Below are 27,327 nucleotides of genomic sequence, written 5' to 3' on the forward strand. Positions count from 1 at the left end.
GGTTTCAAAAAAATTTGGAACCTCTTCTGTAGGTGTCGCCTGCTTTCCGGGTCCACTGGTGGAACCTCTTCTAACCGGTCCGGTAGATTTGACGAACTGGTTCTACCGAATAGGTGCGAACTGGTAGGAACCCACCTCTGGTGTGTGTGTGTGTAAGGTGTGCCGTCCCCCCCCCCCCCTGCCTCCCCCAGCCCAGCTACAACCATGGAGCATTTTTAAAGCCACGCTAACTCCACTTCTTCATCCACCGTTTTGCCCCCCCCCCCCCCCGGCCATTCTTCCAAAGCCCCGGAGTTCTTCCCCCCCGCCCCTCTCCCCAGGAGCCCCTTCCTCAAAAGTTCCTTACCCCGAATCCTGCCAAGAAGACACCGAGGAGGCAGCCGAAATAAGGCCCGGGGTCCGTTGGTCGGTATGTTTCAACATAAAGACCCACAGGGAATTTATTCAATCCATCGTCCTCCTTCGGGAATGCAATGATGAGAAAGAAAGCGGAATTCTTGGCTTGGCTCTTAGCATCTCTTTCTCCTCCTCCTCCTCTCTCTTTTTTTTTCTTTTTCTTTTTATATATATATATTTATATATTTATGACACGGAGAGACACACAAACTTGGCAGGAAACGAACTCCTGAACGACCGAACGTCTTAAAATGACCCCGCATGATGGGAGATGGAGCGCAACAATGATTATCGGGTTGGTGGGCTTGCTTTTAAACACAGGGGGGGGGGGGAAAGGGGATCTACAGAGGGGGGTCGGGTTGTTTGGGGAGGGGGTGGCCCCGAGGTGAGAGGTTTCTCTCGCAACGAACACACAACATGTCACACGTCACTTCCACATTTCTTAAGAGGCCTCCTGGTGGGTCCTCGCTGACCGACCCTTCTCTTTCCTCCCCCCCACTTCTCCTGCCTGCTTCCCCCCCCTCCCCACAGTTGTTTTCCTGGAATATAAAATAGAGCTCAGGAAGACACACACACACCCCCGAGCGACTCTGTGACCCCCTCCCCTCCCCGGCCCATCCCTTGCCCATTCGCCTTCCTGTCCGTTATCCAACAGTGAGAGTGTCAAGTTAGGAATCTTTTTTTTAAAATAAAAAAAAAACACAGCGGCTTAATCTTTCTTCTTCTCCTCTGCCGTTTTCACCGGGAGGGCTTCGGCGACGGGAGAGCCCCCCGAATTGGCAATGGGCGGCTCTCCGGCTCCTCTCTCTGTCGCCTCCTTGGCCGGGCTGTCGGCGGGAGCCTCGGCTTCGGCCTCAGACGGGGCGCTGCCGGCCAACACTGCAGGGATACCGTCCGGCTGAGCTATGCTGGGCGTGGCCGTTGTCCTTCCGGCTGGCTCCTCCCCACTGATGCCGAATTCGTTGACGCGGGTTGGATCCACCCGGTAGATCCACCGTTGGTAGAGGTAAATGAAGAACACGACATCTGGGGGAAGGGAAAGGAGAGAGGGATCAAATAGGGATCTGGAACCAGGCGAAGAGGATTTGAGCAGGATCTTCCACTGCCATTCCTTAAAAGATGGTTTTTGAGACACAGCATGCAAGTACACAATACAATACAATAGCAGAGTTGGAAGGGACCTTGGAGGTCTTCTAGTCCAACCCCCTGGCTAGGCAGGAAACCCTACACCCTTTCAGTCAAATGGCTATCCAACATCTTCTTAAAGACTTCCAGTGTCAGAGCATTCACAACTTGTGGAGGCAAGTTGTTCCACTGATTAATTGTTCTGTCAGGAAATTCCTCCCTACTTCTAAGTTGCTTCTCTCCTTGATTAGTTTCCACCCATTGCTTCTTGTCCTGCCTTCAGGTGCTTTGGAGAATAGCTTGACTCCCTCTTCTTTGGGGCAGCCCCTGAGATATTGGAAGACTGCTATCATGTCTCCCCTAGTCCTTCTTTCTATTAAACTAAACATACCCAGTTCCTGCAACTGTTCTTCATATGTTTTAGCCTCCAGTCTCCATCTTTGTTGTTCTTCTCTGCACTCTTTCTAGAGTCTCCACATCTTTTCTACATCGTGGCGACCAAAACTGAATGCAGTATTCCAAGTGTGGCCTTCCCAAGGCCTTATAAAGTGGCGTTAACACTTCACCTGATCTTGATTCTATCCCTCTGTTGATGCAGCCTATTTCTCAAGGTTGGGGATTTTTAAGGCACGTGGACTTCAATTCATATGCAACTCGTCTGCCTGGAACCCACACTGTACATCGGACATTAACACAATTGAGGGGATCCAGGGGCACTTCACGAGAAGAGTCCTCCACTCCTCTACTCACAATGGAATCCCTTACGCCACCAGGCTCAAAATTTTGGGCTTGGAGAACCTGGAAGTACACTGCCTACTGTCCGATCTAAGCATAGCACACAAAATTGTCTGCTACAACGTCCTACGTGTCAACGACTCCTTCAGCTTCAGCCCCAGTAATACGCGGGCAAACGATTGATACAAACTCAAGGTGAACCGCTCCAAACTCGATTGCAGAAAATACGACTTCAGCAACAGAGGGGTCAACGCCTGGAATCCTCAACCTGACTCCGTTGTTACATCCTCAAACCTCCCACAGCTTCAACCTTTAACCGCGGACCTCACCCCATTCCTAAGAGGTCCCTAAAGGGGGCATATGCATAAGCGCACCAGCGTGCCCACTGTCCCTGTCCTCCTGTCCCCATTGATCTGTATTTACTTCCTTTCTTTGTGTTTATGTTCATATCTATACTTGTTACCTTGTACATGTTTGACATACAAACACCACGGTGGACGTTGAATGGCCCCTCCCATAGGACGTAAAAGAGGAGCGAAAGGGGAGGGGGCTTTTGCAGGGAAACCAATTTCATTTGTTCGGTCGTTAGATTCGTTTCAGGAGTGTGAAGATCTGTCCGTGAATCTCCGAGACTCTGTGCCAAAGTCTTTCCTTGCAAATGCACCTCATTTGGAAAACATTTCCATGGCAGCTTTCCAAGATAGATAAGGTCGGTGGTCATAAATATTCCTTTGAAAGACTGTTTGCCAGGCCTTGGCTGAATGGGAATGGGAGAAATTCACCTTCGTTTAATAAACGGGGTTTTGCTGGGATTAGGACTCTGCCTTTGTGCTTTCTGGGGAAGCCTTGGTCAGAACTAACGTTGGATGGGTATAAGGAAAACAACCTTGGGAGAGGGAGGTTACCAGATTGACAGATGGTGTACGCGGGGCAGTGGAGGAACGGCAGAGACCGCGAGAGAAGCCATTACCGTCGCGAAGGCAGCCTATCCTGTACATCATAGGCATCTTGATGACGAAGGCGAAGAGGTCGTCGATGAAGGTGTTGAGGGCCTTGTAGGTGAGCATCCTCCAAGGTAGGTGAGCCACCGACTTCAGCTTGTAGTTGATGAAGAGCTGAGGCGTCATGGTGATGAAGCCTGGGAGGGCGAGAAGAGACCAGCGTCCTCAACTTACGACCGCAACGGAGCCCAACATTTACACCTTGTTAAGTGAACTCCCTGGTTGAGCGGGTTTTACGACCTTTTCTCCCCCAGTCGTTAAGCCAATCCCTGCAGGGGTTTACGCGAGCGGCAAGATTTGTTCAGTTGCTTTTTTTTTTTAGGGCTGCTGTAACTCTGAACAGCCACTAACTGAGCCGTTGTAAGTCAAGGGCAGCCTGTCCTGTAAAACTGGAGAGGGGGAAAATGCCACTGAATGGGCTGAGATGGAAAGGGAAGGATTCTTTTATATAAAGAGCTGTGGTGGCGCAGTGGTTATAATGCAGCACGGCAGGCTAACTCTGCCCACAGCCAGCAGTTCGATCCTGACTGTCTTTAAGGTTGACTCATCCTTCCATCATTCCGAGGTGGGTCAAATGAGGACACACCAGATTGTTGGGGGCAAGAGGCTGACTCTGTAAACCGCTTCGAGAGGGCTGTAAAAACAATGTGAAGTAGTATATACGTAAGTGCTATTGCTGTACTGGCTGTGATGGCGCAGTGGTTAGAATGCAGCATTGTAGGCAAACTCTGCCCACTGCCAGGAGTTCGATTCTGGAAGGGCTCAGAGTTGACTCAGCCTTCCGTCCTTCCAAGGTCGGTCAAATGAGGACCCAGATTGTTGGGGGCAAGAGGCTGACTCTGTAAACCGCTTCGAGAGGGCTCTTAACGCACTGTAAAGCGGTATATAAGTGCTATTGTTCTTCCTTTTTCCCTTCCTTCCTTCCGCCCTTCATTGGTGCACAGTGGTTAGAATGCAGCACTGAAGGCTGTCTCTGCCCAATGCCAGGAGTTCGATCCTGGAAGGGCTCGGGGTTGACTCAGCCTTCCGTCCTTCCGAGGTGGGTAAAATGAGGACACACCAGATTGTTGGGGGGCAAGAGGCTGACTCTGTGAACCGCTTAGAGAGGGCTGTAAAAGCACTGTGAAGCGGTATGCAAGCCTAAATAGCTATTGCTATTTAGAGTACCTCAAAGGATTGGCAGGTGGGAAGCCAGGCCCGGGAGGTTGGGGGAAGCGGTCAGGGGTCACCCACCCAGCACTAACTCACCAAAGGTCAGCAGGAAACCGTAGAGCATGCTCAGAATCCAGGAATACCAGCCCTTGTGTTCCATGTAGAGCAGGCTGTATACGGCGTAACAGCCCAGCAGGGGGAAAAGGATCCAGGAAAGGTATCGAAAGGCCATCTGTGAAGGCAAAGGAGGGTTGAGAACAGGCTGGAGAAAAAAAAAAATCAAGCGTACCAGCATTTCGGGAGAGGGGAACCCACCCTGGGCCGCCTAGGGACTAGCTGCATGAATCAAGTGTTTGTTAACAGGCAACCTCCAGCCTAGCCTTTCTCCATCTTGACAGAACTGGGAAGACGGGTGGACTTCGACTCCCAGGGTTGGCTGGGGAATTCTGGGAGTTGGGAGATTCATGGGGGTCCCAAAGGTGCTTTTTTTTTCAAAAGGCGGCTGGACTTCTGTTTTTGTCCCCCCCCCCCCCCGAAGACGTTTCACTTCTCATCCAAGAAGCTTCTTCAGTTCTTGGATGAGAAGCGAAAATGTCTTTGAGGGGGGAAAAAAGTATCCTATTTTTTTTTTTTTTTGCAATTTTTTTATTTTATTTTTAAAAATAAAATAAAAAAAACATAAAAAAATTCTCATCCATTTACATACAGAATGTCGTTTGGCTAGAAGTGTTTTTGCATCCATATTCTCAATTACATTTACAATCGCAGGTTTTCCATCTAATATAACTAAATGCCTCACTTTCATTGTACAACGTATATTCAATTACGATTAATATTTTTCTTTTCTTTTCAATAAACCTAATTCCCTTACATTCTTGATTGTCTGTTTAATAACAATATACCTTGTCCCTTCCAACTCTGCTATTGTAAGGTATTGTATTGTAAGGACAAATGGCTATCCAACATCTTCTTAAAGACTTCCAGTGTTGGGGCATTCACAACTTCTGGAGGCAACTTCTGTTCCACTGATTAATCATTCCCACTGTCAGGAAATTTCTCCTCCGTTCTAAGCTGCTTCTCTCCTTGATTAGTTTCCACCCATTGCTTGATGAGAGACTGGAGGGGGAAATACCAGCTATCCTGAATACCTGGGAAGGGCTCACACCCGTGACAGCTTGAACTTACATCATCGTAGATTTTGGTCGACGATTCAATGTACGTCGATTTGTCCTTGAACGTCAAGCGTGGGAAAATCCCGGCAATTTTGTTCTCGCGATCCAGCTGTGTGGCAGCATCAGAAAAAATGGGATGGAAGAGAATGAAAGGTTAGATTTTTGAGACATCGGACTGGTGGCACAGCCGCATTCCCTTCCCAGATACACCCCGCCCCCTCCCGAGTGCACTGAGACTACAATTCCCATCATCCCCAATCATCCTATGCCCATGATGGGCTGGGAAAGGATGGACTGTAACCAGGAGATAGTTGGGAAAGTCTGTCATACAAATAACTCAAGGTGGTGAACACATCTAATACTTCTTCCTACTCCTGTTTTCCCCATAACAACAACCCTGTGAGGTGAGTTGGACTGACAGTGAGGGACTAGCCCAAAGTCACCCGGCTGGCTTTCATGTCTAAGGTGGGACTAGAACTTACTCTCACCTGCTGATATAGCCCAAATCACCCAGCCAGCTTTCATGCTTAAGGCAGGATTAGAACTCACCACCGTCTGGTGATTCGCCCAGATGGCTTCTGTGCCTAAGACAGGACTAGAAGTCCCAGTCTCCTGGTGATTGACCTAAAGTCACCCAGCCAGCTTCCATGCTTAAGGCAGGATTAGAACTCACCATCTCTTGGTAATTGGCTCAGCTGACCTCTGTGCCTAAGACAGGACTAGAACTCCCAGTCTCCTGGTGACTGACCTAAAGTCATCCAGCCAGCTTCCATGCTTAAGGCAGGATTAGAACTCACCATCGCCTGGTGATTCGCTCATCTGGCTTCTGTGCCTAAGACAGGACTAGAACTCCCAGTCTCCTGGTGACTGACCTAAAGTCATCCAGCCAGCTTCCATGCTTAAGGCAGGATTAGAACTCACCATCGCCTGGTGATTCGCTCATCTGGCTTCTGTGCCTAAGACAGGACTAGAACTCCCAGTCTCCTGGTGACTGACCTAAAGTCACCCAGCCAGCTTCCATGCTTAAGGCAGGAGTAGAAGTCACCATCTCTTGGTGATTGGCCCAGCTGGCTTCTGTGCCTAAGATGGAACTAGAACTCCCAGTCTCCTGGTGATTGACCTAAAGTCAACCAGCCAGCTTTCATGCTTAAGGCAGGAATAGAACTCACCATCTCTTGGTGATTGGCCCAGCTGGCTTTTGTGCCTAAGACAGGACTAGAACTCCCGGTCTCCTGGCGACTGACCTAAAGTCACACAGCTGGCTTTCAGGCCTAAGGCAGGAGTCGAACTCACGGTCTCCTGCTTTCTAGCCTAGTGCCTTAACTACTAAACCAAACTGTCTCAATTCTTCCCCTTGTGATGCAGTGATATAGTGATGTGTCCCCTACTCACCCGGACATCCATCACTTTTGTGATCTTCCAGAGGTCAATGAGGAGACCGAAGAAGACGCTGACTTGCACCACGAAGTTTGTTTCGTTGTCCAGGATGTAGAGGAGGACCACGAGGGACTGGAACACCCCGAAGAAGACCGATCGAACCGAAAGCCCTTCCAGGGACTGCCGGCTGTTCCAGAACTGGATATCTAAGAGGAACACAAGTGAGTTTGGAAAAGGAAGAGATCCCGCTACACACCCTTTGCTCCGCAGACAGGGGGGACCTTTCGACTACAACAGTCTTTCTCAACCGTGGCGACTTTTAAGTCCTGTGGACTTCAACTCCCAGAATTCCACAGCTGGAGAATTATGGAGGGGGGGGGGCCTATTAGTCCACACCTCTTCAAGTTTGCCAAAGCCGAGAACTTACCGTTCTTGAAAGCAAGGAACTCAAAAACGCTGTGCACAATGGAAACGACGATCGTCAGAGCCAGCAAATAAGGGTTCGTTTCTAGCAAAGCCACCTAGAAGGAAAATAAACCAAAAATAAACCAACATGAGAAAGAACAACATAGACCTACCCCCTGTCCCCCCCCCCCAAAAAAAAAATCAGTAACAAGGCACGAGCATCAAATGGACTCAAGACTCGCACCCGGATCCCCAGGCCGGAGGACAATCCCCTGTCCTACTTTTGATTTATTTATTCTTTTGGGTTTTGCCTGTATTATTTTTACAAACAAGTCGGGGGGGGGGGGGGGAGAATATATCCAAGGCATCTTCCTCTTCTTATTTTCCTCACAACCCTGTGAAGAACCGTGTGCTGGGCTGAGAGAGAAAGAATTGTCCAAAGTCACTCATGCCTAAGTTGAGACTAGAATTCACCGTCTCCTGGTGATTGGCCACAAATCACCCAGCCTGCTTTCATGCCTAGAGCAGAACTAGAATTCATCGTCTCCTGGTGATTGGCCTCCAATCACCCAGCCTGCCACAAAATACTGGAGAAGGATTCAAAACGGGCTAAGAGAGGTTACCGGGGCAAGCATGGAATGGAAACCCGAGACTTTTTTTTTTACTAAACATAAAACCAGAAAACATGAGTAAATCTATATGGCATTTGAGCCTACATATAACTGTGGCCGCAAGAATAACCTATGCGCAATGTTGGAAACCTACTACCATACCATCGGAAGATGCCATAATTGAAAAGATTTATGAGTGTGCAGAAATGGACAGAATGATGGTTTGGCTGAGGGACAAAGGAGAAACGGAACGTTATCTTAGCTGGAACCTATGATATAATTGGGCGACAAAGAGAACAGCAGGGACTTAAAACGGGGAAAGTTAAATAGCAGCTGTTAACAATGGGAACTAAAAGTGAACATGGGTATTGTATTAGATCCCTGAACTTTGTAACAAGAAGATGCTGGTTAGAGACTAAACAATGAGGAAGAAAAAAATGTTGGGCTGTGAATAACTGCCATGGGGGGGGGGGGAGGGTTGTATGTTTAAAGTGCAAGGTTCAAGGTTCATTTTATTTATATGCCGCCCTATTCCCGGCGGGACTCAGGGCGGCGCACAAACCCAAAGGTGGGGAAGGGAAACACAAGAACTACAACAAAAAGTACAGGGAATTTAAAATAACCAACAGCCACACGCTTCAAGAGGGGAAGGGAACTCATCGACCCCAAGCCTGCCGACACAGCCAGGTTTTAACGGCTTTTCGGAAGCCCTGGAGAGAGGTGAGAGTCCGAATCTCCGCGGGGAGTTCGTTCCAAAGGGCCGGAGCTGCCACAGAGAAGGCCCTCCCCTGGGTGGTAGCCAGATGGCATTGGCTGGTAGACGGAACCCGGAGGCGGCCTGCCCTGTGTGATCTAATGGGTCTTTGGGAGGTAATTGGCAGCAGGCGGTCTCTCAAGTACCCAGGTCCAATACCATGAAGGGCTTTATAAGTGACGACTAGCACCTTGAAGCGTATCCGGAGACCAATCGGTAACCAGTGCAGCTCGCGGAGGATAGGTGTAACGTGGGTGTACCGAGGTGCACCCACAATCGCTCGCACGGCTGCATTCTGGACGAGCTGAAGTCTCCAAATGCTCTTCAAGGGCTGCCCCATGTAGAGCGCATTGCAGTAGTTGTAAAGCTGTATTTGTATGTCTTAAACCTCCATGTTCAGTTTTTCAAGGCAAGGATTCTCGAGGCACTTTTGGAGTCAAGAGCCTGGGGTTTCCCCAGGTGTATGTGGGGGGGCTTGGTCTTCTCCACCGCTCACCTTGACCGAATCCTGCTCCTCGTCGGACTGTCCGTACAAGTCCTCCCCGAGGAAATTCCAAGGGGATTTGCTGTTCTGGGCCGCGTAGAGCTGCCACCGCCAGAGGGAAAGCGGGCAGTAGGAGAGGCGGAAGGGCAGCCGTTCCACGGTCTCGTTAATGGGGTAGTAATCCTTTTGCAAGTTCCAGTAATCGTTGAAGTAAAGGATGGGGTAGTAGTCACCGCTCACGGCGTCGAACTTCACATCTGGAAAGAAAGAAGCCGAGGGCATCGCATCAGGATCCAGATGCCGCCAGGACGGGAGGGAGACCAGGGGGGAATTGAGGGGAAATTTTTTGGACAGGGAGAAGGAAACCAGCGGAACGACTTGCCTTCCGACACTCTGGGGCTCCATCAGGGGAAGCTTTTAAGAAGAGGCTTCTCTAGCATGGCACAGGGTTTCCTGCCTGAGCAGAGGGTTGGATCAGATGACAGGGGTCCCCAACTGGGGGGTCCGTGAGAAAATTTTGGGGATCCGCAGAAAAATTATTTGCATTTTTTTATATTGCACTAAATCAGGGGTCTTCAAACTACGGCCCCCAGGACGGATACGTGCAATGAATGTTTATGTTGCTGCAGAGAGTCTCCCCCTTCGGGGTCTTTCTGAGTGGGTCGGAGGGGGGCAGAAATTCTGACTTGGGGTCCGCTTCAGCCTCCTGGTGGGGGGCTTTGGGCGAAGGCTGGAGGGAAGAGCCGCTGGTGGCGAAGAGTCGGAGGGCCTCGTTCCAGTGGGACTGTTATCATGGCCTGGAACTGGCTGACCATCTCATCCCGCTGAGCCTCCAGGCGCCGGTACCTGGCCTTGCACCCCCGCAGGTCTTCCCTCTGCTTGGAAAGCCTATGCTCCTAGTCCTCAGTGAGGTGCTTCTGCTGAGCCTCCTCCTTGTTCATTTGAACTGAGCTGTTTTGCCAACTCTTTCTCATGGTGGCTGCTTAGCTCCAGCAACTGCTTCCTGTTGGGGCCCTAAGGAGCCCGGGCGGGCAGGAAAGGAATAGCTGGGAGGGGAGGGGCAGCCCTTGACGTGGGTGGCATTGAGTTGGCCACGCGCACTCAGTCACATGACCACCTAGCCACGCCCACCCAGCCAGTCATTAGGCAGATCATATTAGTAGTCCACAGGATTTAAAATTATGAATGTAGTGGTCCTCTGAGGTACAAAAGGTTGGTGACCCCTGGACTGGAAGACCTCCCAGGTCCCTTCCAACTCCATTATTCTGTTATTCAAGAGCATCCGAGAAGGGGAAGCCCCCCCCCCACTTGCCAGCATATCCTGCCACCAGAAGCAACTCCGTAGGTCCGGAATTATCTTGAAGCCTTACATTGATCCAGGGGGGGAGGAACGCTGCCCTTCACCCACGGGGTGTGGTCATCCACAATGTTGATGGTGAGGTTGGGGTGCCAGTGCGAGATCACCTCCACGGGGCCGAAATCTTCAGCTCTCTGCAAGAAAAGCAGGAAGGCTGAGTAACGTTTCTACGGGTGGCGGGTGTAGGAAAGAGAGAGAATATAGAATGGAACAAAGAACAAAATAGAATATCGAAGAATTAGAATAGAATAGGACAGGAATAGGAATAGAATAGAGAATATAATAAAAGAATAGAACAGAATATAGAATAATTAGAATAGAATGTAGAGTAGAATAGAATAGAAAATAGAATATCCTCCTATTCTATTCTAATTCTTCGATATTCTATTTTATTCTTTGTTCTATTCTATATTCTATTCTATTCTAATTCTTTGATATTCTATTCTATATATCCTATTCTGTATTGTACTGAAATAGAATATCCTCCTTCTATTCTATTCTAATTCTTTGATATTCTATTTTATTCTTTGTTCTATTCTATATTCTATTCTATTCTATTCTAATTCTTTGATATTCTATTCTATATATCCTATTCTGTATTGTACTGAAATAGAATATCCTCCTTCTATTCTATTCTAATTCTTTGATATTCTATTCTATATATCCTATTCTTTCTTGTCCTGAACTGCACTTATTATACTGTCTTGTATTCCATGCCAGCTTGCCAGAGAAAACCCAAGAGATCTGACCGCAGGCCCAGCCAGTCCCGCCTAGGGTGTTTCCCAGAGTTGCGGTGGGAAAGGCCCTGGTGCTTTTTCCAGGTGAAGTACACAGGTGTGACTCCATCTGTCTGCACGAAGCGTAACCCGAATACCAGGTTTTCTCTCTCGGTCTCGCTTTCACACATCCAGAGCTCTGCCAAGCAGCCCCAAATGGCCAGTTTTCCTCCCCATCTTCTTTTACATCTCATAAGCACCATCAAGCCTCGTCTCTGGTTTAGTTAAATCCAGTGATAATAGATATAGTCAAATAAAAATTGATAATGATAGTAATGAATACAATGTTTGAGCTGTTATGATAAGTAATAATTGGATATGAGAAGGGAAGGTTAGAAATATTTTTGGACTATATATAAAGATTATTAATAACAATAATAATAAAAAAAAACAAAATTAGACACAGTTAAGTTTTAACTAATAGGGGGGAAATGTTATGATATAGGATATAGTTAAATAAATAAAGGATAATGATAATAAATTATATACATGGAGGATTTAGAAAATGTTGGTATTAAATATTATGGATGTTTAGCTAAAACAGGATATGAGGATTTAATGTTAATGGAGGATTTTATAAATAAGATAAGATAAGATACTTTATTTGTATGCGCCCTTTTCCCTGGGGGGACTCAGGGCGGTTCACAGTTCAGGGGGAGGGGAGGACAAACCAAGTTACATATAAGACAATACATCGTTAAAAGCACAACATTCATACTATTCGGGCAGGGTTAAGGTCTTTAGCCCCAGGCCTGTCGGGACAGCCAGGATTTAAGGGCTATGCGGAAGGTCTGGAGGGTGGTGAGGGTACGAATCTCCACGGGGAGTTCGTTCCATAGGGTTGGAGCTGCCACAGAGAAGGCTCTCCTCCGCGTGGTTGCCAGTCGACATTGACTGGCTGATGGAACTCGGAGGAGGCCTAATCTGTGGGATCTAATTGGTCGAGTGGATGTAAGTAAATGAAATGCCAGCATGTGATTATGTATTAAATCTTGGTATATTTTAGGACGAAGGACATTTAAACAACTATAGTCAAATAAAAGTGGAGGTATGATGATGTTAATATAGTAAATATTTGAGTTAAGATATCTGAATTCATATGAATTATATTTGGTGACGGTAGAAGAGATGCACAAAAGCCTTTTGTAACCAGCTGATACACTTTCTATAGGATGTAAAGGAGGAGGATTTGTATATTTGTTTTGAAATTTAAATTTTTTTTAAAAAAAACTTGTCTCTGGTGTCCAGTGATGGACAGTTGCCAAGGGGGCCAGTACTGGGCTCCCTTAGCTTTCCAAAAGGCTAAGCCTTTTTCCACAAACTGTCCAGGGAGACAGTTTGCAAAGTGCCAGGTGTCCCCCCCCCCCCCCCCCCCCCCCCCCAGTCTAACAGTTTAAATGAAACTCTTATTTCATTAAACACCGAAAGGGGAAGAGGGCCATGCAAACCATTTTGCTTCTTCCTACCTTCCCCGGTTCTCTTCTTTTCACCATCTTCTTTTAACGACTCCATAATCCCTAAGTAAGAGGGTAAAGAGTCTGGGCAACTGAATGGAGTTAGCAAATGTTTTACTGGCCAGATGCCCTTCCTGTCGCCAATGCGGAGTTTTGTTCAGTGGATATATTCTCTGTGTTGAGAACATAGAGGAATACCTGCCGCTACCTAGGATCGAACCCACAGCCTCTTGATTTTGAGGCGAGAGATGCACCCCTAGGCCATCGCACTAGGCTACTCCTTTCCCCCTGTTCTCTCTTACAGTGTGGAAAATATGAGGAGAGTTTCTGGAATTCTACTCCTCAAAAGAAAGAGGAAGGCAGGGAAAGGTTGTGGCTCTTATTGCGGGAAAATCCCTCCAAGGAGCAAAGGAATTCTGCAGGCAAACTATCATAGGGGTAAAGGTTTCCCTCGCACATATGTGCTAGTCATTCCCGACTCTAGGGGGCAGTGCTCATCTGTTTCAAAGCCGAAGAGCCAGCGCTGTCCGAAGACGTCTCCGTGGTCATGTGGCCGGCATGACTCAACGGCGAAGGCACACGGAGCGCTGTTACCTCCCCACCAAAGGGGGTCCCTATTTTCCTACTTGCATTTTTTACCTGCTTTCAAACTGCTAGGTTGGCAGAAGCTGGGACAAGTCACGGAAGCTCACTCCGTTTACACGGCACTAGGGATTCGAACCACAGAACTGCCGGCCTTTCTGATCGACAAGCTCAGCATCTTATCCACTGATCTACCCTTTAAACTATCATAGTTCCCTCCTTTTTTGCAGAGGCCCAATTCCATCAAGCAGCTGGAGACTGTAAAGCTGAGGACCGAAGAGCTGTGATGGGGGAAAAAATGGGACTTTGGAGGAGAAACAAGAGGAGGAGAAAGTATCAGAGAGGTCACATTACTTTTATCATTTCGGGATCCGCTTCGGTTTCCCCGGTTAGTAAGTTCTTGGTTTTCTGAAAGCGTCTGCGTTTGTACTTATTGATCACTGCAAATAAAAACAAAACAGGAAAAAAGGTGAAGTTTAATCTGAGTTTGATCACTTTGGCATAGTGGTTAAAGCACCAGGATAGAAACCAGGAGAGGGCGAGTTCTAGTCCCGCCTTAGGTATGGAAGCTGGCCAGGTGACTTTGGGTCAATCACTAAGAGACTTGGGAGTTCTAGTCCCGCCTTAGGTATGAAAGCTGGCCAGGTGACTTTGGGTCAATCACTAAGAGACTTGGGAGTTCTAGTCCCGCCTTAGGTATGGAAGCTGGCCAGGTGACTTTGGGTCAATCACTAAGAGACTTGGGAGTTCTAGTCCCGCCTTAGGTATGAAAGCTGGCCGGGTGACTTTGGGTCAATCACTAAGAGACTTGGGAGTTCTAGTCCCGCTTTAGGTATGAAAGCCATCTGGGTGACTTTGGGCCAATCACTAAGAGACTTGGGAGTTCTAGTCCCGGCTTAGGTATGAAAACTGGCCGGGTGACTTTGGGTCAATCATTAAGAGACTGGGAGTTCTAGTCCCGCCTTAGGTATGAAAGCCAGCCGGGTGACTTTGGGCCAATCACTAAGAGACTGAGAGTTCTAGTCCCGCCTTAGGTATCAAAGCTGGCCGGGTGACTTTGGGTCAATCACTAAGAGACTTGGGAGTTCTAGTCTTGCCTTAGGTATGAAAGCCGGCCGGGTGACTTTGGGTCAATCACTAAGAGACTTGGGAGTTCTAGTCTTGCCTTAGGTATGAAAGCTGGCCGGGTGACTTTGGGTCAATCACTAAGAGACTGGGAGTTCTAGTCCTGCCTTAGGTATGAAAGCTGGGCAGGTGACTTTGGGTCAATCACTAAGAGACTGGGAGTTCTAGTCCTGCCTTAGCTATGAAAGCCGGCCGGGTGACTTTGGGCCAATCACTAAGAGACTGGGAGTTCTAGTCCCGCCTTAGGTATGAAAGCCGGCGGGTGACTTTGGGCCAATCACTAAGAGACTGAGAGTTCTAGTCCCGCCTTAGGTATGAAAGCTGGCCGGGTGATTTTGGGCCAATCACTAAGAGACTCTAGTCCTGCCTTAGGTATGAAAGCCGGCTGGGGGACTTTAGGCCAATCACTAAGAGATGGTGAGTTCTAGTTCCAGCTTCACATGAAAGCTGGCTGGGTGACCACGGTTGGAAGGAAAGCTTACTTCGAGACGTGTGAACCGTGGCCAGGCGCCGGTAGAGGTTCTTCTGTTTGGGATCAGGGTGGAACCCACTTTTCGTAAAGTACACATGGATGTAAATGGAACCGTTGTGTTGGACGCTCTGGAAGTCAGAAGGAAGTTATTGTGTGAGCATAACTTACACCTCCCTCCAGTAGGTGGGGGAACTCACCCGTTCGCTAACAAAAACTGTGAAGGGGAGAAGCAGAGACAGAACTTGTGAAAAGGCCCATCAGCCATCCCTGGTTCCTGAAACAGGCTGGAAGGACCTCTTCCCAACCACGTGAAGAACGCAAGGCTTTATGTCGAACTCACCCACTTGATTTTACAAACTTATTTTTACAATGGTCGTTAAGGAAATGACACAGTTGTTAAGCAAACCCATCACTTGCTACGGGCTGGTGGTGCTAAACACCAGGTGTAAATGCTGGGTTTTGAGTTTGTTTTTTTCTCCATAGGAGGGAACTGGACTTTCTTCCAACTGTGGCGATTCACTTAACGAATGTGGTGAGAAAAGTCATAAAACGGGGCAAAATTCACTTAACAAATTTCTCACTTAGCCACCTAAATTCTGGGTCCAATTGTGGTTTGTAAGTTGAGGGCCACCCGTAGAGTCAATCATTCCCCCCTGTCGCATTAAAAAACCCCGCCCATTTGGTAACCGCTTTGGGACACGCTTCCTTGGGGTATGAAAAACGATTCCACGGAGCGTTTGGAGCAGAGAGAGAGAGAAACCCAGCTGCCAGTCCATCGTGGCATCCATTCACCCACCTCCGGGATTTCCAACTCGGTGTAACGCTCGTAGCAGCCGTCCGCATTCTCTCCACTTGTCCAGTCTCCGTAGACGAGGTCTCGCTGTTCCCAAAACAATGCCGACGTTGTGTTGAAGTCGGTAAAGTGCTCGTGTTCGGATATGAAGACGTGAAGATCCTAACGGGGAAAGGAAAGAAAAGAATAATTCATGACATTTGAGTTGGTGTTGTGGCCTGTCAGTGGCCACGGCAGTCTCAGACGATGAGGAGGTTGGGGAAGGGCCAGTCCTGGAGTCTGGGTAAGGCTCTGATAGATGCTCAGCGTCAGAAGCAGAGACAGAGCCAGGGCCGTCTGATATTTCCCAGGAACTGGAGAGGCAGCTGCCTTCGGAAGCTGAGATAAGTGGGGAGGAAGAACAGCTGGGGCCTGGTCCAGAGGCGCGTATACGCAGAACTGTTAGGAGAGGAGAACAACTGAGGGCCTGGAGTCGACTCGGGAAGCAAGGCACACGTGGAGGCTGAATGGCCCCTGTCTGGCTTTGGGAATAAACAGAAGGGGAGTGGTGGTTGTAGGAGACAACAGTTCGTATTTCTGAAGATTTTGGTCATTGCGTTTTGTGCCTCAGAGAGACTGATTGCCAGAACTTAATTTCTCTTTGGGACAAATTCTGAATTGGAGAATTTCAGTCCTGGAGCCAGAGAAGGAGCCTATAGCTCCCCTTCTCCACCAAACAGTCAAAGTCCGACTTTAAACCCTTAGAAAACCCAGAATCGGGATTCGGCTATCCTTACCATTAAAGTGTCCTTAGGGAAGAGATTACGGCTTGGTGCCCTGGGTGCCCCGCCGGGGGTGGATGGATCCTGGGTGGATGGCCCACGACGAAACCAGCTACTGATGGCCCAGATAATAAAGATTCTGGAGGACGAGGGGAAAAATAAAAATTGGACATTTACACGTTTTTAAACCAACTTTTCCATCGAGAGGCAGTGGCCACACGGGGAAAACTTCAGAGCCATTGAGATTGGACAAAGAGGTCCTCAGAAGATAAACCTTTCATCAACCATCTTAAACCTGGTTGGGCAACGTTTTTATTATTCTCAACTCGAGGATCTAATTATGGGCAATCTCCAGAGACTTACGACAGTTTGTTTAGTGACCATTCAAAGTTACAACGGCACTGAAAAAAGCGACTTATGACTGTTTCCCCACACTTACAACCGTTGCAGCATCCCCAGGTCATGGGGTCAAAATTTGAAACGCTTGGCAAATGACTCGTATTTATGACGGTTGCAATGTCCCAGGAGTTGTGTGATCCACCTTTTGTGACCTTCTGACAAGCAAAGTCAATGGGGTCTGGTGGTTAAGGTACCAGGCTCAAAAATGGGAGGCTGTGAGTTCTAGTCCGTTCTTAGGCATGAAAGACTGCTGGGTGACTTTGGGCCAATGACCAGGAGATGGTGAGTTCTAGTCTCACTTTAGGCATGAAAGCCAGCTAGAGGATTTGGGGCCAGCCACTAGGAGACTGGGAGTTCTAGTCCCACCTCAGGCATGAAAGACTGCTGGGTGACTTTGGGCCAATGACCAGGAGATGGTGAGTTTTAGTCTCACTTTAGGCATGAAAGCCAGCTAGAAGATTTGGGACCAACCACCAGGAGACTGGGAGTTCTAGTCCCACCTCAGGCATGAAAGACTGCTGGGTGACTTTGGGCCAATGACCAGGAGATGGTGAGTTCTAGTCTCACTTTAGGCATGAAAGCCAGCTAGAGGATTTGGGGCCAGCCACCAGGAGACTGGGAGTTCTAGTCCCACCTCAGGCATGAAAGCCATCTGGGTGACTTTGAGTCAATCAATAGGAGACAAGGAATTTTAGTCCTGCCCTTAGGCACGAAATTGGACTGGGTGACTTTGGGCCACTCCCTCCCTCCCAGCCTCCCCACCTCGCAGGTTGTTGTTATGGGAAAAATAAGAAGAGGAAGGTGTGATGGGTATTTCTGCCGCCTTGCCTGTACAAATAAAGGTGAGATAAATGAATGTTTCTACCTATCCCCTTGCAATGGGAGCTTCATCCCCGAGTCTAATCTATATTAAAATCTATCTTCTTCTCGGATTCTCCATCATTTCTGGCTGAGGACATCTGCGGCAATATCCGCAGAGACGACAGAAGGGGAGATACCATCCCAAAACTGAAAGTGCTTGTTACCCTTTGTGGTTCGTTGCATTAATAACCTCCCATGTTTAAAATTGGGGTTGAAGATAATCCACAAACTGGAAAGACAAAGCCACAAAGTTGTGTATCAGTTTCTGATGCTTCGTGAGTCACCAGTGAAACCTGAAAACCGGCTTGGGCCATCTGTTGAATCATAACGGTACCTTGGTTTCTTCGCTTAACAACTATGGCAAGAAAAGTCATAAAACGAGGCAAAACTCTCTGAACCAATGTCTCCCTGAACAACAGAAATTGTGGGTTCAATTGCAGTCATAAGTCGAGGACTGCCTGAATATATTGCTGTGGCCTGCACAACAGAGCTGGCAGCAGATTCGGACAGTGAGGAGGTTGGGGAGGAACCTGGGCCAGTCCTGGAGTCTGGGGAAGGCTGGGATGAGGGCTCTGTGTTGGAGGCAGAGAGGGGGACAGGGACGTCTGACAGTTATCAGCTGCCTTCAGAGGCAGACATCAGTGAGGCAGAAGAGCAGCTGGAGCCTGTTCCCAGTGTGCGCATGCACAGAGTTGCCAGACAAAGGAAAGAGCTAAAGAACAGAGGTTGACTTGGGAGTAAGGCCACAGGTGGACAATGAATGGCCCCTCCCAGAGGAAATAAAAGAGGAGCAAAAGGGGAGTGGAGTTTGCAGGAGACCATTAGTTCGCTTCATTGGTTCGTGACTCTCCGAGACTCCTTGCCAAGTTTTGCAGAGATCGGCCTGGCAACTCTCCAAGTCAGATAAGGTCTGTGACTGTAAATCCTCCCTCGAAAGACTTTGCTGGATGTGAAAGAGCAGAATTCACAGTAACTAATAAAAGGGGGTTTTGTCGGGACAAGGAATCTGGTTCAGGCTCTTGGGAAGCCTCGGTCAGAACATATATCTTCTATTCTACGATGTCCTCTATTCCTCCCTGCTTAAAAGTGGGCCATAACATTTTTGGACAATTTTCAATTGCGTGCGAGATGAATTATTATTTGAATTTTAAAGCGATCCGTGGATCCATTTAAGCGATGAGAAAGGAAGCCCTGCCAAATTGCAGCCTTCTTTGCAAACTCACGAATTGGGAAGAAACCTTAGGGCAGCCTTGGTCCATAACAGGGGGAAGAACACTTCAGAGCCTGGCACGGTTCCAATTTGATTTGCACTTATGGATTGAAACATGCAACAGCTTCCTCATTTGCATGTTTAATGCGCGGCTGGCAACCTGGGGGGGGGGGGCAAAGCATATTGCTGAGGTTGCTCAAGAATGCCATTTGAAGTAGTAATGATTTTAATAAAGGCTTTGGAAGTATTTCCCACTGGGTCACCTTGATTTTCAAAGGTTCCAGTGTCCTAGAATGGATTGGCTCCTACTTATACAGGTAGTCCTCGACCTGCGACCGCAACCGAGCCCAACATTTCTGTTCGCTAAGCTAAACATTGATTATATGTGACTTTTGCCCCATTTGACAACCTCTCTCGCCACAGTTGTTAAGTCAATCCCTGCAGTTGTTAAGTTAGTGACACGATCATTAAGTGGACCTGGCTTTCCCTATTGAGTCTGCTTGTCAGGCGGTCACAAAAAGGGACAGGAAGACCTGGAGGAACATGGTCCACTGGGTCGCAATGGGTCGGACACAACTTTGCAACTAACAACAATTGAATGAATCCAAGCTTTGCAAGCTAAAGAGGAAACACCTTTTGTGTTTGCTTGCAAATAATCATATTAAAGATTTTTAACTAGCAATAGCAATAGCAGTTAGACTTATATACCGCTTCATAGGGCTTTCAGCCCTCTCTAAGCGGTTTACAGAGTCAGCATATCGCCCCCACAGTCTGGGTCCTCATTTCACCCACCTCGGAAGGATGGAAGGCTGAGTCAACCTTGAGCCGGTGAGATTTGAACCGCTGAACTGCAGATAGCAGTCAGCTGAAGTGGCCTGCAGTACTGCACCCTAACCACTGCGCCACCTCGGCTCTACCAGCAAGAACGAGTCCTCACATTCAAAGAAGCACCTGTCATTTCAGATCCATCATGGCGGTGCCTGTCGGGGGGCCTCTGCTCACCTCCTGCCTGCCATGTCCCTCACCTTGCTGTGTTCCTGCCGCATCACCAGCCGTCCCGTTAGAGTGAACGGGACTGTCGGTGAGTCAACAGAGGGGGAGCCCCTGCGGGACGGAGATGACAGCTGCTCTTTCAAAATTTCGATTTAAACCGAGTCGGTTTCAAGCAAGGCTTTTTAACTAGGGGTTTCAATCGTGATTTTAGATCGTGATTTCAGTCGACATGATTTCAATCAAACCCACTCCGAGACCAGTGGTGGGTTTCAAAAATTGTTCGAACCTACTCTGTGGGTGTGGCCTCCTTTGTGGGAGTGGCTTGCCGCCCATGTGACTGGATAGGAGTGGCTTGCCACCCATGTGACCGGATATGAAGATGCCGACGACACTTGTCAGAACCACCTTAAATTACCTCACACACAGCACTGGCAGGCATAAGAATAGGATGTAAACTTGTTTTTTAAAAGGCATCTTTGGTTTGCGTTAAAACAACTTCAATACTTGCAATGCTCTGATTGCACCACAAACGCAGTAGTCATCCTTACCTTCCACAGAGGCACTGAGTTTTATAAATATGAGTATGATAGTGTAGAATAATCATCTCCAAGGACCAGTGGTGGGTTTCAAAAAATCTTGGAACCTCTTCTGTAGGTGTGGCCTGCTTTCCAGGTCCACTGGTGGAACCTCTTCTAACTGGTTTGGTAGATTTGACGAACCGGTTCTACTGAATAGGTGCGAACTGGTAGGAACCCACCTCTGCCCAAGACCAACGCTGGCGTTAACTGGCTCAGCCTTGTATCCCACATAACGCACAACGTGAAGACAAAGGCAAAGGATCCAGGAGGGGACAGATTTTTTTTTTTTACCTGAATAAGACTCCTTTGATGATCTGCCAGGCGTTCGGAGCTTGCTGCTGGGGCTGGTTCGGCTGTTGAGTCTCCATGACCCCTTCGCCGCCCCCTGCGGTGCCATTGCTGGTCACTTCCTTTAGAAGCAGGGCAAAAGGAAACAGAGAAGACGGGTATCACCAAAAGCCACACGAGAAATGGGATTCCTTACCTTGTCTACCTGAGAGACCGCCTCCTGCCATTTACCTCCCAAAGACCGGTCAATGTCGGTTGGCGAATCCCCGGGGGAGGGCCTTCTCTGTTGCTGCCCCGGCCCGATGGAACGATCTCCCCGTAGAGATCCGGACCCTCACTACTCTTCCGGCCTTCCGTAAAGCTACTAAGACCTGGCTGTTCCGGCAGGCCTGGGGCTGTTGATTAGCATCCAGCCCCATTTTAAGTAGTATGTATGTTGCGTAATTTTAAACTATTGTATTTCTATTTTAATTTTTCTATATTCCCTTGTTTTGTCTGTAAGCCACCCAGAGTCCCTAGGGAGTCGGCGGCATACAAATGCCAATAAACTTCCAAACTTATTCGGGGGAAGATTCTGGGCTGGTTTCAGATAGCAATAGCAGTTAGACTTATATACCGCTTCATAAGCGGTTTGCAGAGTCAGCGTATTGCCCCCAACAACAATCTGGGTCCTCATTTTACCCACCTCGGAAGGATGGAAGGCTGAGTCAACCCTGAGCCGGTGAGATTTGAACAGCTGAACTGCAGAACTGCAGTCAGCTGAAGTAGCCTGCAGTGCTGCATTTAACCACTGCGCCACCTCGGCTCAAGATTCAGGGAGGCCTTTCCCCAACCTTATCCCTGGACTTTAATACTACAGTCTACAGCAAGAGTCGCCAGAGGTTAGGGACCATGGAGTTTATCTAGGTCAGTGGTGGTCAACCTGTCCCTACCACCCACTTGTGGGCGTTCCAGCTTTCATGGTGGGCGGTAGGAGTTTTGTCCGATACTGAAGCACTTTCCTCTTTTTAATTTAATTGACTTCCCTACTTTATAAATCACCATTACTGTGGAACCGATGGGCGGTTAGAAAATTTTACTACTAACAGGGATACAAAAGTGGGCGGTAGGTATAAAAAGGTTGACTACCCCTGAACTATGTAGTCCTTGACTTATAGACCAGAATTTCTATTGCTAAGCAAAGTGGTTGTTAGGCGAGTCACGCCTAAATTCTGTCCCAGAGGTGCTTTTTCAAGATGCAACTGGATTTTCTGGTTTTTCTTTGAAGGCCTTTTGCTTCCCATCCAAGATACAACACTTAGCGATAGTCAAGGTTACTGATAAGCTATCAAATCATACTAGGAAACAAATAAAAACAATATAAATGGGAAAGAAACAAGCAACATGGTTATAATCGTAAGTGAGAAGAGATAGGTACGAGGAAGGAAGAGAAGAATAACAGTAACCCAGACTTAGTAAATTATTTGACTGTTGAGGGAAATAGTTGTTTAGCGGAGGGATGGCGTTTGGCAGTGGTGGGTTTCAAAAAATGTTCGAACCTACTCTGTGGGTGTGGCTTCCTTTGTGGGAGTGGCTTGCCGGCCATGTGACTGGGTGGGAGTGGCTTGCCGGCCATGTGTTTTCTTTCTTTCTTTTTCTTTCTTTCTTTCTTTCTTTCTTTCTTTCTTTCTTTCTTTCTTTCTTTTTCTTTCTTTCTTTCTCTCTCTCTCTCCTTCCTTTTGTCTCTCTGTCCCTTTTTCCTTTTTTTCTTTCATCTCTCTCACTTTTTCTTTTTTCTTTTTCTCTTTGTTTCTTTCTTCCTTTCTCTTTCTCTTTCTCTATGTGAGCCTCTGTGTGTGTGTGTGTGTGTGTGTGTGTGTGTGAGTGGTGGGTTTCAAAAAATTTTGGAACCTCTTCTGTAGGTGTGGCCTGCTTTCTGGGTCCACTGGTGGAACCTCTTCTAAATGGTTCAGTAGATTTGACGAACCGGTTCTACCGAACTGGTGCGAACTGGTAGGAACCCACCTCTGGCATTTGGGGAATAAACTGTCCTTGTGTCTAGCTGTTCTGATGTGCATTGCCCTATAGCCTCATTTTGATGGAAGGAGTTGAAACAATTTATGTCCAGGATGTGAGCGGTCTGTAGATATTTTCCCAGCCCTCTTTTTGACTTGTGCAGTGAACAGGTACTCAACGGAAGGCAGGTTGGCAGCCATTCTTCTTTCAAGGCCTGGATGTCTGTAGTAAACCTTCCCTTCTTCCTACATACCGGGAGGCCCTCACAACAGTCACTCGGGCCCTTGTGACCTCTAGACTGGAATACTGCAACGTGCTCTAAATGGGGCTGCCCTTGAAGAGCACCCGGCGACTTCAGCTAGTCCAGAATGCGGCCGCGCGAGTGATTGTGGGTGCACCTCGGTTCGCCCACATAACACCTATCCTCCGCGAGCTGCGCTGGCTACCTGTTGATCTCCGGGTGCGCTTCAAGGTGCTACTTACCACCCATAAAGCCCTTCATGGTAGTGGATCTGGGTACTTGAGAGACCGCCTCCTGCCAATTACCTCCTTGCGACCTATTAGATCGCACAGATTAGGCCTCCTCCGAGTTCCATCCGCCAGTCAGTGTCGACTGGCAACTACACGGAGGAGAGCCTTTTCAGTAGTAGCTCCGACCCTTTGGAACGGTCTCCCCGTGGAGATTCGTACCCTCACCACCCTCCAGACCTTCCGCACAGCCCTCAAGACCTGGCTATCCCGCCAGGCCTGGGGATAAAGATCGTAATCCGTCCCCACCCGAATGATGAATGTGGTGTACTATTTTTACTTATGTGTTGTTTATGTCTTACTGTCTTGTACTCCCCTCCCTATATATTGTAAGCCGCCCTGAGTCCCCTCAGGGAAAAGGGCGGCCTATAAATAATAAAACCATAAACCATAAACCATACATACGCTTTCTTTTTTAAGTTAAAAAGAAGCCACAGAAATTATCTGTCCCCCACCCCAAAATAAAGAATGACCTCATAGCCATTTTCAAATGGAAGAGAAAAAGGCAAGCATCCTACATTATCCCATTGGATTGAGGGCATACTTAAGCAGATGTAGTACAGGTACTTTTCAACTTACAAGTGTGTTTAGTGACCATTCACGGTTACAACGGCACTCAAAAAACAAGTGACTTATGACCGTTTTCCACACTTAGGATGGTTGCAGCTTCCCATGGACACATGATCAAAATTAGGACACTTGGAAACTGACTCATTTTTATGACAGTTTGTCGTGTTCCGGGAGGGGTCACGTGATTCCGCTTTTGTGACCTTCTGACAAGCAAAGTTAATGGGGAAGCCAGATCCACTTAACCACTGTCTAATCAACTGCAGTGATTCACTTAACAACGGTTGGAAGAAAGGTCCTAAAATGGGACAAAGCTCGTTTAACAAATGACTCACTTAGCCACAGGAATTTGGGGCTCAGCTGTGGCCGTAAACCGAGGACTACCTGTATTCAGCAAGTGAAATGCTGATCCATTATTTCATTATTGCTCTGACGATACTTTTGAGGTTCATAGGATGGCAAATTTGCTTTTCACTCCAAGCACAGACAGCTGAAGAAGCTTCTGTTAAGTTGTTTAGATGCATTGTCTGATGTTCATGATAACGTAAGGCCAAAGCAGAGACAAAAAACATTATGCACGGCAAGAGAGGTTTTCTCACTGGATAATCAACCCACTTGATCTCCTGTACGCTGGTGTGAAATTGGGGGTGTTATTCCTTTGTGAACCTCACACCACTTTTGCCGATGACTCTCATTGGGCCTTGCCTTCCCAGCTAACCAGTTTGGTGAGATCTTTCCTCTCCTCCTAAATACGACTTTTGGCTCTGACTTTATTTGCAAACATTAAACAAGCCTCAATTCTACTACTATATACTAACCTCCAACGGGGAAAGTTGTCCAATTAATCCCACCTTTGACCTGTATTTTTTTAATCAGTGACTAAACTTATCACGAAGTTATGCAACAACGGCAATAAAATTACACCCATAAGGAATTTTCAATGTTTTATATACACACAAACCTTTAGGGAACATTTTCAGTAAAGGGTGACCATATATCTCACTGCAATTATCCACACATAACCATTTATAAGCAACTCACTTCTAAATGTGAAGATCAGATTTTCAATTAACTAAGTAATTGGGGTCTTAAATTTGCCTTTTTACTGTTGAAGGGCTAGCTAATTTGCTAGACTGGAAATCTTCCCCTAAAAAGTATTAGATTGGTCTGGAATTTAGTAGGTTTAAATGGTGTCTTTTTACATAGCTACAATTGTATTAGGATTTATTTTGGGACTTAATTTTATTACCATTTATTTGATTTGGGAATCAAATAAAGCATTATTTTTTCAAATGCTGAATGATACTATTTGCACAACACCTACCTAAATTATATGACTTGTTTATAGCTATAGGAAACTTTCCAATGTTAATCCCATTTTACAGATTATCTTCCAGATTCACAGTTTATGCTCTTAATCAACACTAAGAGCACACTAAATCAATAAAATTAACTGAAAAACAGAAGTATTTGAATTTATCTTTGGAATATGGTGAAGGTCAACATTCACCAGGTGAGGATTCCAAACCCTTTCTCAAATCTTACGTTTCACCCCAATTAACAGAGGGGAAATTAAGACTCTGGATCTAGACTGAATAGTTATTAAAACTACTCGATCTTATGCAAAGGCCAGGATTGACTTTCAAGGTACGATTATCTTTCACACCTGAAAATAGAAGAGAGGCAGAGGCAGACTGCAACCTGAGAAGATTAAATGAAAGCAGAGAAAGTGATAAGGAGAATAAAGGAGAAGTAGATGAAAGCATCCAGGTAATAAATGCTCCAGGGGAATCCCGAGGCCCATTGTAAAGATATATACGGAGGGCGGGCAATCAGAATTAAAGAGCAGTTTCCCAGCAAAAGGTGCAGAAGGTAATTCCTTGCATTCATCCTGTTTGAAGCAGTTGGCAACCAGCAGCATTCCGAGCCCTGTTGACTAAATATTAATAAAAAGAGAGAGAGAGATCCAGGATATACCTCCGCCCTCTGAATCAATGGCTTTTCTGGAGAATAACAAAAAAAAAAAAAAAATAGTAGTAATTTTCCACTGTTAAGAGGAGGGCTGCCTGAATGTGTGAGAGCTGTTCGACTGAAATATTTCATTTTGGAGAGGCGAGCCTGGAGAAATAACTCAGGCAGGGACTTTACCACTGTACCAGGCCCTGATTCTCAACTGTTGAGATAGCAATAGCAGTTAGACTTATATACCGCTTCATAGGGCTTTCAGCCCTCTCTAAGCGGTTTACAGAGTCAGCATATTGCCCCCAACAACAATCTGGGTCCTCATTTTACCCACCTCAGAAGGATGGAAGGCTGAGTCAACCCTGAGCCGGTGAGATTTGAACAGCCGAACTGCAGAACTGCAGTCAGCTGAAGTAGCCTGCAGTGCTGCATTTAACCACTGCGCCACCCTGGCGATAGACTAGAAGTAGCCTCTCCAGAAAAGGGGCCAGCGGGGAGGGGTTGCGGTGGGGAGGAAAGACAAGAGGATTGAACCAGGCCTCTCAGGGCAAACAATGCCCTCTTTGAATGGGTGTTTTTGTTTAATAGTGGCTATTTATTAGCCATTTTGGTCAATTACTACATACTAGCATCCCCTGGTACACAGCTCAAGAATGGCTGCTGTTGACAACAATGAGCATTTACAAAGAGAAAACAGCATTTTGTTTCTGGTTCACCAGTTCAGAAAGCTGGATTAATTTTAAAAATAATAATAGAATAAGTCTAATTGGGGAGCAGGATGCTTGCCACCTTTTTAGAAATCACGTGACAAGAGGGAAAGAGGCTGGTTTCTGTCATCTAAACCAGGTTGCAGGTGATAGTTCAACCAGGGCAGGAATCTTGGCAACAAGTATCCTCCCATGGAGGCTACTACAAACCAAAATATGCTGGAAAAGGAAGAAAGCGGAAGGATTTTTGCCTGGAAAAGGGAGGGGGGGGCTGTACCTAGCAGGGAAGCCGAAAGTCAATTTCCCAAAAGAGAGGAAAGAAAGATAAGTAAAAAAACCTGTAGTTCGAAAGGAGATGTTAAAACAAACAAACACCAGTAGTATTTTTTTCTCTCCTGGTGACAGGAGAGTAGTAGCAATTAATCCTGGCTAAATGTTGATGGCCATGGTGGTACTACTGAGAGATAAATGCTTTAAGGATTCACCTGGGAAGAGAAAGATGGGAGGAAGTTACAGCAGGGGTCTCCAACCTTGGCAGCTTGAAGATATGTGGACTTCAACTCCCAGAATTCCCCAGCCCGATGATAGCTGGGGAACTCTGGGAGTTGGAAGTCCACCCATTTTAAGAGATGATGGTTGGGGAAGTTGAAGCCCATCATCTTAAAAGATGATGGCTGAGGAATTCTGGGAGTTGGAAGTCCACCCAT

The 27,327-nt window shown here is 47.2% G+C and overlaps 1 protein-coding gene across 1 annotated transcript in view; it reads right to left on the minus strand.

Moving 5' to 3' along the window:
• Positions 1-410: 410 nt before the first annotated feature.
• CLPTM1 (CLPTM1 regulator of GABA type A receptor forward trafficking) overlaps positions 411-27,327 on the minus strand; it is a 29,500-nt gene continuing 2,583 nt past the window's right edge. Inside the window, exons 2-14 of the mRNA XM_032228332.1 lie at positions 20,865-20,983; positions 16,548-16,671; positions 15,775-15,933; positions 14,989-15,106; positions 13,736-13,821; positions 10,583-10,703; positions 9,225-9,469; positions 7,386-7,479; positions 6,974-7,164; positions 5,595-5,690; positions 4,506-4,641; positions 3,227-3,394; positions 411-1,422 (exon numbers count right to left, since the gene is read on the minus strand). Coding sequence (XP_032084223.1) covers positions 1,106-1,422; positions 3,227-3,394; positions 4,506-4,641; positions 5,595-5,690; positions 6,974-7,164; positions 7,386-7,479; positions 9,225-9,469; positions 10,583-10,703; positions 13,736-13,821; positions 14,989-15,106; positions 15,775-15,933; positions 16,548-16,671; positions 20,865-20,983 — 1,974 coding nt within the window. The 3' untranslated portion in view covers positions 411-1,105. The remainder of the gene's footprint in view (positions 1,423-3,226; positions 3,395-4,505; positions 4,642-5,594; positions 5,691-6,973; positions 7,165-7,385; positions 7,480-9,224; positions 9,470-10,582; positions 10,704-13,735; positions 13,822-14,988; positions 15,107-15,774; positions 15,934-16,547; positions 16,672-20,864; positions 20,984-27,327) is intronic.

This window comes from Thamnophis elegans, chromosome 12, assembly GCF_009769535.1.
Source record: "Thamnophis elegans isolate rThaEle1 chromosome 12, rThaEle1.pri, whole genome shotgun sequence".
NCBI classification, from domain to species: Eukaryota; Metazoa; Chordata; class Lepidosauria; order Squamata; family Colubridae; genus Thamnophis; species Thamnophis elegans.